The 12069-nt window shown below is 56.3% G+C and overlaps 1 protein-coding gene across 1 annotated transcript in view; it reads right to left on the bottom strand.

Moving 5' to 3' along the window:
- Nucleotides 1–12069, bottom strand: part of TBXAS1 (thromboxane A synthase 1) — a 180409-nt gene that overhangs the window by 36369 nt on the left and 131971 nt on the right. Inside the window, exon 9 of the mRNA XM_062176025.1 lies at nt 10040–10354. Coding sequence (XP_062032009.1) covers nt 10040–10354 — 315 coding nt within the window. The remainder of the gene's footprint in view (nt 1–10039; nt 10355–12069) is intronic.

Below are 12069 nucleotides of genomic sequence, written 5' to 3'. Positions count from 1 at the left end.
CTCTGGAATGCCCATTTCCTGGACCCACAGGCCCTGCAGGTGATATTTTCACTCGTGCCGTATTCAGTTACAAAACGTCATCTAGAAAGAAAACAGTGTGCGCGCACACAGCCCCGGAACAGAGTGCTGCCTGCAGTGCTAGGGCAAGACAGACTTACGGGAACCCTTAGGGGGAATGTGTGAGCTACAGGACAACATTCGGGAAAGTCCCTTGTGTCTGGATTTCCTAGTGTCCCTGCGCGCTCGGCTCTGCGGGACTGGCTGTTAGCGAGCACGGAAGTAGCCCCAGCACAAGTGATGGCCTTGCTGACTTCTCGGTGCCGCTCCGATGCTGTGCACTGAAAGAGGAGAACAGGGGCTGCCGGCGGGGGGTGGGGAGTGTGTGCGTGCAGCAGAGGCGGGAGGCTAGGCAGTGAGTTCCTGGAACACAGCTCTCTGACCTCCTGTCAGATCCCTGTGCTGGCTGGGAGCCGCCCCGCATGGCCCTGGGCCCCCATGGAGCCCAGATCCCTTCCTTTCCATGGCGTAGCATGACCTATGGCCAGAGGACCCAGCTGTAGGACATGGGGGCAGCCCCGGGCGGCCTCACACCTGTCCCCTTGCTCAGCACCAGCCTCCCCTCTCTCATTGCCATCAGCTCCTCCTTCCGGGTAGCAGGAGCTCGCCGCTGTCCCCAGGGCGCCTTCCCCACCGCCGTTCACAGTCCCTCTCCAGCCAGGGAAGATGCGCTGCATGCATCCCCTCGCACTCACAGCCCTGTTTCTCTCCAGCCCACCACGTGCCAGGCACTGTTCTGGGGCCTGGGATGTAGCCGCGGCCCCAGCAGAGGAGGCGCCCAGCTCTGGTGGGGCCTGCAGGTGCGTGGAGAGTCGATTCTGTTGGCCACACCTGAGTAGGGGTGCAGCTAGTGGATACTGGGTCAAAAGGAAGGCAGGCCCTCCTCATGGGGAATGTGATGCCTGGCGACAGAAAGGGTTTTTGCAGGGAGACGCTGTCTAAGTTCCTCCCAGAGGACACCATTCTGATGCTCCTGCACCACCGGTGTGAAGTGACTTTGGTCAGTAGAGCTGGGGGAGGTGCAGTGGTGAGGGTGCTGTTTGGCACACCCTTACCTTATGAGAGTGCCCGGAGTCAAGTCTTGCCTCCGCTCCCAGTTCCAGCGTCTCGCCGATGCTCACCATGAGAGGTCATGGCTCAAGTGCCTGGGTCCCTGCCACCCATGTGGGAGACCAGCGTTGAGTTCTGGGTTTCTAGCTTCAGATTGGTCTAGCTCTGGCTGTTGTGGGCGTTTGGAGAATGAATCAGTAGATGGAAGGTCTCCATCTGTCTCCCTACCTTTCAAGTAAATTTAAAAAATAAAGTGGAGGGAAGTTTTTAAAAAATGTATGTGTTTATTCTATTATTTCAGAAGCTAATTGTTGGGAGTAAAACTCATTCTTTTGATGCTTAAGAGCCCATAATGCAGCCAAAGTTAAATCAATGAGCCAGCCGGACCCACAGAACCCTGAACGTCACCTGTGGCGCTAACACTCCCAAGTTTATTTCCAATTCTTGCTTTTCTGGGTTGATGTGCCCCAAGCCCACTTGATTGTTTGCTTAGCAAAGCCCGGCCTCGAGAGGCCCGGTTACCGACGCGGGAGGCGTCAGGGCTGTGCTGGTTGCTGATCCCAGGAGGAACATCTCTTTGCAGGCCACCTCTCCCCCTGCTCGGCAGGGACTCGAGTGCGAGCAGGGACTTCCAGCATTAACTGCTAAAATTTCGAAGTGCTGAGGTGGTGCACTTGATGAAGCCTGGCAGCCCAGAGAAAGCACCTGCCAATCCTTCCTGCTCGTCAGCCTGCCGCCCGCTTTGCCACCTTGCTCTGTGCCATTACCAGCTCACACGTGGGCAGTGGGCAGGGGGGAGCAGGGGCTATCCGGCTCTCTCTGGATCTGGGGAATGGAGCCAGAGGAAGGTTAAGGGCAAGGGAGAGGGGAAGGAGACTAAATAGGGCTAGGAGAGAGAACAGGAAACAGAGAGATGGGGTAGCAGGAGAAGGGAGAGGAAGAGGCGGGGCACCACTGCAGGATCTGGGATCTGTGCTTCTGCGTAACACAGGGCCTGGGAGTGGAGCTGAGGCTCCTGGGAGCAGGCCCACTCGGGGGAAGGGGGTCTGCTTCCCAGAGCTCACTGTGGGCACGGGTTTGGATGTGGAGCGTGGAAGAGTGGCAGAGGTACAGCCTAACTTCCCATCCAGGTCAGACGCTTCCAGGGAAAGCACAGGAAAGTGGCCCCCACTGAGGCTCCTGGGTCCTCTGTGAGACAGTGCCCACTTTGTTCTTGGCATCAGAGAGAAGGCAGCAGAAGTTCCCCTTGGCCACTGCTTCTCACTTGGCCTCCAGAGATACGGTACGCAGAAGGGCTCGCTCGCGCAGCCGAGGGGCACATGGAGCTCCCTCCCAAAGGGGCGTGTCTGGGGGCTCCTGGGGGCTACAGCAGGTCCCCGCTCTGCACACACATCGGACAGAAGGCTCTGGCCACCACCTTATCTGCTTGGAAAATGACCTGGAATCAACTCGAAAGCTCCTCCTAGCCTCCCACCACGGAGAGCATTTAAGGAAGCAAGAGAATTTTAGTATTTAGAAGGATTAACGTACTTCTAATGTGTGTTGTGATTGGGTGACTCCTACATCACTTTGTCTCCCACTCAGTAAACGGAGGACATTGTTATTGGAACAATCTTGGAGCCGTGACAGTTTATTAGCAAAAGGCAAATGAGTGCAGAACATCAGTACTTTAACCAGGAGTCCCACCTGGGAGTACTTCCAAAGTCCGGGGAAGAGTGGAACCGAAAGGTAAGTTGGAGTGGACGTCTGGCACTTCGGGGCCCGCTTGGGATGCCACACCCGGTACTGGAAGCCCCGCACTCCAGCTCCCTGCTCGTGTGCACCCTGCCATGCAGCAGGCGGCGGCCCAAGGACTTGATTTCCTGCCACCCACATGGGAGACCTGGATTGAGTTCCCAGCTCACAGCTTTGGGTTGGCCCAGCCTCAGCCGTTATGGGCATCTGGGGAGTGAACCACTAGATGGGAACACTCTCTCTCTCAAATAATAAAAAGATAGGTTGGTTTTGTTGCAAATAGTTTTGAAATCCATGTGTAGCTTGTTCATGATACACATTTTCTTTTTAAAAAATTTATTTATTTATTTATTTGAAAGCGATATATAGACAGAGAGGGAGAGACAGAGAGATCTTCCATCTGCTGGTTCACTCCCCAGATTGCCACAACAGTTGGGGCTGGGACAGGCTGAAGCCAGGAGCCAGGAGCGTCTTCAGGTCTGCTATGTGGGTGGCAGGGGCTGAAGGACTTGGGCCATCTTCTGCTGCTTTCCCAGGTGCACTAGCAGGGAGCTGGATCAGAAGTGGAGCAGCCAGGACATGGACTGGTGCCCATATGGGATACTGGTGTCACAGGCGGCAGCTTTACCCATTACAGCACAGTGCTGGGCCCTATAACACATTTTCCATGGACTTTCTGAAGACCCCTCACCCATCACAAGTGACACAGAGAGGGAGAAATGTATGGTTTAGAGTCCAGCTCCTCACAGTGTGGGCCACGGACCAGCAGTATCAGCTTCACCTGGAAGCTTGTTAGACATTCCCACTCCCAGGCCTCGGTTCTTTGTTCCAGATTCTTCCCCAGGCCTTGTTGTTTTGTGTTACTAAATCAGAATCTGCAGGGCTTTTTAAAAAGTTTTTTATTTATTTGCAAGGCAGAGAGAGGGAGAGAGGGAGAGGCAGAGAGAGGCAGAGAGAGAGAGAGAGAGAGAGAGGGAGGGAGGGAGGGAGGGAGAGGCAGAGAGAGAGATCTCCCACCTACTGCTTCATACCTCTAATGTTTACAAAGCCAAGGCTGGGCTGGGCTGAAGCCAGAAAGAGGGAGCTCCATCTGGGTCTCCCACGTGGGTGGCAGGGGCCCAGGGACTTTTGCTGCCTCCCAGGGCGCGCGTTAGTAGGAAGCTGGAATCGGGAGTGGGGCTGGCCCTTGAACCCAGGCACTCTGATATAGGAGGGGGTGTCCCACGTGGCATCTCCCCCATGAGGCCAAACGCCTGCTCCCAGGACCTGCGGGTTTAGTGAGGCGCCCAGGTGGTTCCCAGGCACTGATTCTGGGAGCCTCCAGCTGTGGCCGGCGTTGCGGCCGCTCTCGCCTGCTCACCTCCCAGTCCTTGGCTTGATTTACTGGGCTGTAAGCTGTCTGTGTGGCACACTCTTACCTAGGCATTGCTGCTTCGTGTTCTGACGTCCCGGACAGGACGTGGCGGGCAGGGGAGGCTCGTGTGCCTGGGTAACGGAGCTGCTGGGGGGCACCGAGCCAGCAGGTCCCCGGCAGCCCTCCCGAGGGGGCCAAACCCACCGCAGTGTTTCACAGGGTCTCTGTGTGAGCTGCGCCCCACTCCCTGAGTGACAGCTGACCCTGTGTGGGATCCCAAATGGGAGACATTGTTTTCCCATAGTGAGGATGAATTTGGTTAAGCTATTCATATGCCTTCTACCCAGGCCTCCCCCTGTGACCACGGACATGTATTTATGAAATAGCTGGTTGGGGGTAAAACGGCTATTTTTTTTTTTTTTTTTTAATTTTTCTTTGCAGCTGCGGAATGTGCTGCTTTCCCCTGAGCTCCTCTGGCTGCTTCAAAGAGCAAAGCCCCACCCTTGCTCACATTAGCAGCATGAGCTAATCAGCGAAATAACCAGCACGGAATGTTCTTTTATCCTTAAGAGAAGAAGAGAGCAAGTTGTATTTTAATTAGATATTTATAATGGCTACAGAGCAGCTCTTCAGGAGAAGTTTTTAAAAATTTGGCCTTCCTTCTAAGGCATAACTGTGTTCAAATTATCCTAAAGAGAGGCCGTATATCAATCCGATCCAGTTTGTGATAAATTTACAACTGGGTTCTGCACAGCAGATTTATAACGACAATTAAGCAGAAGGAAAATGGGTCATAAATTTTGGCTGGCAGAGCCCAGCACCAAAGAGAAGAAAAGAGAATGGTGTGGCTAGATCAAAAGTCAATAATTTCAACATAAAGTGCAAAAGCTATAGCAGAGACAATTTAGTGGGAAAGAAGTTGGCTTTTTTTTTTTTTTTCACTCATCCTTTTCAGCATCATATATTGGAGAAAGCAATGAGGCGCCCCTATGACGAAGGTCTTGCCGAAGAGCAGGGTGTGTGTGTGTGTGTGTGTAATTTTACAAATTGTGCCAATGGCACACACCTTCCCCCTGCTCTGTGGCTGAGTTTAATGAGCGTACCTCCTGTTCATGGGGAAAGAGTGCTCCAAGAGGTCGGGTGACTTGAGAAACAGGTGCTGGGGTCTGGATGCTGGTCCCTCAGAATGAACGTGTTGCGAACTGACCCCCAAATTCACTTGTTGAGGGTATTTACAAGCAAGGCCTCTGGAGGTTATGAGCATCAGATAAGCTCCAAGCCACTCTGGGCTTCTGGTTCCCCCTGCTCTGTGATGGGCATCCGGTTCCCCCTGCTCTGTGATGGGCATCCGGTTCCCCCTGCTCTGTGCTGGGCATCCCGTTCCCCCTGCTCTGTGCTAGGCCATCTGTGAGATGCCGTGAGACTTCGCTGAGACTCCCGGCTCAGAGACCCTTGCTTCTTCGTGCTGCACTTGGACCTGCCCCCACTACTCCATCCACAGGCTCTGCAGAGGTGGGAGGTGTTAGAGGAAAGCTTGTCAGAGCAAGCTGCACCCACCAGGGAAGGGTGTTGCCCCTGTTGCAGGCCACAGCAGCGGTGGCCAACAGCACCGCTCCCCGAGACAGGGCAGCCCCCGGCCTGGCCTTCCATTCTCCTCGGTCCTCTGCTTACACGGCAGGATTGCTAACTCGCTCTCTCTGCCTAACCGAGCCAAGGAAAAATAACTGGAGAGAGACGGCGGGGCAGAGGGGGTCAGCGAGGGAGTGGCACAACTGGTGCGGCCAACAGATGTGTCTCCCGTGGACCCTGTGGACACCACGGAAGTCATCGAAGCTCGAGCCATTTTGCCAGTAACTTGCTCAGCACAGTGACTGCTACGAGCAGATTCCAGAAACAAGAGCCGAGGGCAGGAGTGGCAGGGAGGTGGGGTTGTCCCAAGAGCCGCTGGAATAGTTCCTACAGCTGCTGAACGTCAGAAGCCCCTCAGGGAAGGTGCTGAGAGCCGCCCCAGCTAGGGAGGATTTGAGGATCTGTGTGCAGGTCCTGGTCCCCAGGAGGGACAGCCCGGGACGAGGAGAGAGGTAGGAGAGCGAAAGAACAGGGCACAGCCTGCCCAGGGCCTTGGCCGGGGCCTCGGGTCTGCCTGAGCCAAGAGGAAGAGAGCATCAGACTGGGCCTGGGGCCGGGTCTGGGACCGGGCCTTCCATCTGCACCACCCTGGCCTGGCCTTCGTGGGCCTCAGAATGGCCCGGAACCTTTCGGACTTGCCCAGGGGATCATCAGAGGTGCACACTCGGAGGAAATTAGCAGAGACAACAGGAGGCGGCTTCCTGTTGCGCTTCGCTTAGGTCAGACTTCAAAATGCCGGTCACACAGCGGCCAGGAGACCCTGAGGGGGACCCTGCCCCCCGCCTGCGAGTGGAGCTGCGGGACAGGGAGAGAGCCTGCACCCCTGCACCACGCTGCACCGCGGGGTTTGCAGTTCCCAGTCGGTAAGCGTGCGTTCCCCTCCCTGGCCTGACCAGAGTCCGACCCGCCGCGCCACACTGTCCTCTCATTTCCCTGGGGGAGGGCTAAGGCTCTCACCACATTCTCCCAAGGCACTGCTGTAGGGGACATGGCCCATGGGAAGAGACGCCGGTGCTCAGACAGGTGCCCGGGGACGGCGGGTGGCCTGGGGGACAAGGCCCGGGGGAAGAGACGCCCGGTGCTCAGACGGTGCCCTGGGGATGGCGGGTGGCCTGGGGGACACAGCCTGGGGGAAGAGACGCCGGTGCTCAGATGGGTGCCCTGGGGATGGCGGGTGGCCTAGAGGAACACGGTCCGGAGGAAGAGATGCGGGTGCTCAGACGGGTGCCCTGGGGATGGCGGGTGGCCTGGGGGACACAGCCTGGGGGAAGAGACGCCGGTGCTCAGATGGGTGCCCTGGGGACGGCGGGTGGCCTAGGGGGACATGGCCCGTGGGAAGAGATGCTGGTGCTCAGACGGGTGCCCGGGGACAGCGGGTGGCCTGGCGGTTCGGATGCCCAAGTCCCGCCTCGGTTACCTGGGTTACTGCCTGGCTCTTGTTCCTGGCTCCAGCTTCCTGCCACACACAGAGACCTGGGTGAGGCCCTGGCTCTGTTTCAGCCCCATTTGGAGGTCATGGCAGGCATTTGAGGAATGAACCAGGGAATGGGAGCTTTCTCTCTCAAAAAAAAAAAAAAAAAAATCCAATGACCTCATTGGTGGGTCTTCTTGGTGGGTGTGTGTGCTCTCCAGGGTGTCACAGAAGAGAGCCCACAAAACCCTGATGTACAGGGTCTGCAGCCCCGCGGCTGGCGTTAACTGGCACTCAAGAAATATTTGTTGAATGGAGAGCAGCAGGAATATTCTAACAAGTCATACTTTACATGCAAATTTTCAGGAATATTTTCAGGAAAATATCTAATGTGTGAACATGTAATCTGCATTTCCATGTCCTGACAGATGGCCCATATTAACAGAGCTCTGACTAGGGTGAAAAAAAAACTTGAAAAGAAAACACACAAATACTCTGAATGGGTACCTCGTGCAAGGCAAAACAAAGCAGTGATCAACTGTGGCTACAGAGTTCATTTGTTAAGAGGCAGTCTCTGGAGTGCGCCTTGGGCTTCGCAGGAGGGCTGGCTGATGCCCGCTTCCCAGTCGGAGAGCTGTGTGCACCGCCTGCCTCCTGCGCCCGACTCCCGCTTCCTGGGGATTGAGGGCCCCATGCTCGGCTGGGGCAGTGAAGGAAGCCAGAGTTTAAGACGTGCACGAGGGCCTTGGGTGGAAACCCTCGCTGAGCCCTCCTCACGGATTAATATGGCCGTGACAGGGGACGTGGCTGGGGCCTGGCCTCCCAGCCGTGCGTCCTGGACTTGTTTGGTTGCCGCCTGTCATTGCTCTGGTGGGTTTCATTTGGAAGGGAGGTGCTTAAAGGCGCCGAGGGATTTGCACTTGGCAGTTGGCCTCCCTGCGTCTGAGGACCGTGACTTCTTCCTCTCGGCGTCCTTGCCCCTCCCCAAGCCTCTGCCTGGTCCCTTCTGCCCCTAGGCACGCTGGGATGCCTTGGAGGCGTCCACACCCTGTCTTTGGTTTGCTCGAGGGCAGGGAGCTGCACGCCCCTCTGCGGCTCTTCCCGTGGGGAGTCACACGACTTGAGTGTGCTTGATCCCAGGGCTGGGTCTGACTGGCCTAAGCCCACAGAGGCCCCCGTTCCCTCCCATGACCGCGACCTCGGGTCGAGAGCCGGCAGTGCCCCAATCAGAGCGATGCTCACGACGCTTGCTGGGAATTCCGGGCCACAGACCTCCCTCCGCTGCTTGCTGTGAGCTGGGAAGTGTGCAGGCCCAGCCTCCCCAGGAGGCTTCAGGAGGACTGTGGATGGGGCCGACGTGAGACACACAGCAGGAGCTGTGTGGGAGAAGGTGGGTCCTGAGCACCTCTGTGAGCTGCTCATCTGTCTGCACTAACACGTCTGAGTCTGTGAGTGTTTGGTTGGGGTTTCTGCTTTGTTTTTCTCGAATCTGTTTGGGTTGGGGTTTTGTTACCTGCGACCAAATGCATCCTAAGAGGTGTGTGTGCCTTCCGGCTCCCCTGTTTCTCTTGCGGTCTTGTACCCCAGTGATTCTGGTCTCTACCCCCACCCCAATTTAAAAATGAACAGCGGCCCATGTGGCAAGATGAGACGGGCGGCGCGGTTGTTTGGGTTCGTGGCTTATAGAGACTCCGTGCTCAGAGTATTGATGGGTCCGTGTCAGTCTGGAGGGAAGCCCATCCTGCTCCACATTTCATCAATGACTTGGGTGAGACAGGAGGCGCGCTTAGCCAAGTCTCGGATGACGCAAAGCCGCAGGAATTGCTAATGTGACAGATGGCAGAATCAAGACGCAAAATTATTTTGACTGACTGGAGCGGTAATAAGGATAAATACAAACTCCTGCATCTAGGCTCAAAAAATCAGTTGTATAAGCAGGGGGTGGAGGGGTGTGGCTTGGCAGTTGTCCTAATGACATTGAACTTGAAGTTGACCACAAACTCAGGTTGAGCCACAAGCTGAGGCATTAGTAGTACAGTTAACGCAGCTTTCAAGTATTTAAGGAGTGCCATGGCCGAATCACGCCTCGACCTCCCCAGAAGGATAGAGAAGTGGAATTTTCTGGCAAGTAGTTTTCAGCTCATTGTATGAAAATTTTTTCTAGTAGTTCTAGTAACAACAGGCCACCTGCCGAAGCTGTGAACGCACCAGTGATTCCTTCCGAAAGTCGCAGGAGGGTTCTGTTATGGTGATCTTGCTTTGCAAGCACGGATTTTCACGATGATTCCCTTGAACAACTCAGAGATCAAAGCAACGCTCACATACACACGCAGCCCAGGAGGCAAGTCCTCCGGGGGCACCTATCTAGAAGGAATGGCTGGGTCTGGACTTGGCGCTGCCTGCCCCACTTTCCCCTCTGCCCCGTGTGGACCTCCTCCCAGGCTCCACCAGTCTCCTGCCGGGGCAGCCCTGGCTCTTGGCTGCCTCTGTCGGCACAGGTGGCTCCACCGTCCCTGCCAGCCCCTGCTCCCTGACCCCGACTCCTTCCTGGGGCTTTGCAGCTCTCCTGAGTCCTGTCCCCCAGATGGTGAAGGTTTGTGCTCAATGCGTCTTTTTGTTTCTCCGAGTGCACCTTTCACTTGCTCACCCACAGAGAGAGAGAGAGAGAGAAGCAATGGCCCCGTTGCCCCTGACGAGCTTACAATGGGATCTTAGCAAGTTATCAAGATCAAGTTTCCCTCTGCGCTCCCAGAGTCCCCTGCCCGGTGGATGTCGCGGGGCGCCTGGGCCCAGCGTGTACTCACGTGTTTCTCCTTGAACCGGTCTACCTCTCTCAGAAGCCTGTCTTGGCAGTCAGGGTTGGTGGCCAGCAGGTAGGTGGCGAAGGAGAGCGTGTTGGTGATGATCTCGTAGCCAGCGATGAGGAAGATGCAGGCCTGGCCCACGATCTCGTCCACGGTCAAGGGCTGGGACAAGGCTGCGGGCCGGTGCTGCAGGGAAGCAGCCCCCGGTCTCCCGGTGGCGGAGAGCACCTGGCTGACAATGTCGAAGGCCGCCACGCTCGCCGGGCGGGCCGAATGCTGGGCCTCCAGGATCATTTGCAGGAAGTCTCTCCGCCTCTGGGGACAAGAGGAGACACACACTTGGGCCTCAGGGAAGTGAGGCTTCGTGGGGACCAAGGGAGCCCCGTGCATAGAGCGTCCCAAGAGCAAGGAGGAGCAAGGAGCCCCATTGCTGGGCTGAGACGGAAGTCCCTTCCCTGTCCCTCTGGGTCGCACTGGCCAGAGTCTAGTGCAGGGGTGGGAAGCTTTTTTTCTGCCAGGGGCCCTTGGGATCATGGGCCATACGAAATTCTCAACTTAAAAATTAGCCTGCTATCAAGTGATTGAATTTCGAGTCCCGCCTGCAGCCACCTTGGCAGGGCCAGGCCAGATGATTTCACAGGCCTCCCACGGCCGGACGTTCCCTGGCCCTGGTCTAGTGCATCAAGGAGCTGATGGACGCTGCCATTAAAGAGGGTGTGGCCATGCCACTTGCCCAGATATGGGGAGGGTGGAGCCACTTGGTAAAAGAAGAAACCAAGTTGCAAAACAGCGTGCACGGTGGGATCTCCTTTCTGTAGGAACAGTAAAGGCACAAGATTGGCATTATGCGAGTTTGTCTCCACACGCCAGTATTTAGCAACACCACACCCAGCAGCTCCTGGTGAGCTCAGGGAGGTGGGAAAACCAGGCGAGGAGCGGGAGGAGCTTTTGTTTTTACCTCTGTGTGTTTGTCTTGTTGGTTGATTTTCCAACAGTAAAACAATTAGAGCTTCCTGTAGATTTCAATCAGAGCATGGGTAGGGCTTCCAGATCAGCCACAAGTTGTTCTCACACCTCGCAAAGTCAGCAGGAGCTGGGTGCCGGCTGGGGAGGGGACTGGCTTGGGTGATGCTCGACTCCGCTCACTTTCTTCCAGGGAGCCCCTCCCTTCCTTGTCAGTAATTTGCATATTCTTTATATTTGTACTGCACTAGCTGTAACCAGAGTGTTTACATATTGCTTTAGCTTTGCGTGCTGTTCCTGGCGCATCCTTCCTCTGAAATGCTTGTGTTGTGATGAGTGACAACTCGTTGCTCTGTTCTGAAGTTTGTGGGGACTCCCCTCCAGACAGGGGAGTAGCAGAGCGTCCAGGACAGAAACGTTGGAATTCTGGTGTCTAGGTTTCAATGGCACTAATGATCTATGCCACGCATGGGCGCTCGGTTCTCTCTGTGGAGACTTGTCATGTCATGTGTGGCTGCTTCTTCCGCTCGTAAGATTATAAGCCTGTCCAGGGCAGGACCCCACCCCGGCCCACGTGGGCCATGAAGTCTGTCGTTAAATCATTGCACAGACAAAAACGTCAAGCATCATGAGGGAGGATGTGTTGGGTTTGACTGCAACTGCTCGCTGTTTAGGGCAGGAACCTCGGCCCAGGAGACCTGGGTGGTTCCCGCATTTCCCGGCTTTGTGACCTTGGCAGGTGTCTGGGGGGGGGGGGGGGCCTTGAGGCTAAGTTGGTGGGCGTCACACACCTTGGGGCTGTTGGAGCCAGGGCCTCCGCCTGATGCCAGGTGCTTCAGCTGCAATAGCTGAGGGTGGCCCAGGGTCTCCAGGGACAGCTGTCTCGTGCTGTGGTGACCCTGTTTTTCCAAATGGCATCCTCAGCGGCTGGCTTTGCCCGGCCTCCCTCCTGCTGCTGGTTAACATTTGGGTGGCTGCTGGGGCCCCTGCCAGCCCTGTTCCCATGGGGCAGAGCTGCAGCGGGGCCGGGGAAGTGAGCTGGCTCTGCACCCCAGAGCTTCTCCCCC

The sequence above is a fragment of the Lepus europaeus genome, chromosome 1 (genome assembly GCF_033115175.1).
Source record: "Lepus europaeus isolate LE1 chromosome 1, mLepTim1.pri, whole genome shotgun sequence".
NCBI classification, from domain to species: Eukaryota; Metazoa; Chordata; class Mammalia; order Lagomorpha; family Leporidae; genus Lepus; species Lepus europaeus.
This window is presented reverse-complemented; position numbering and strand designations above follow the sequence as displayed.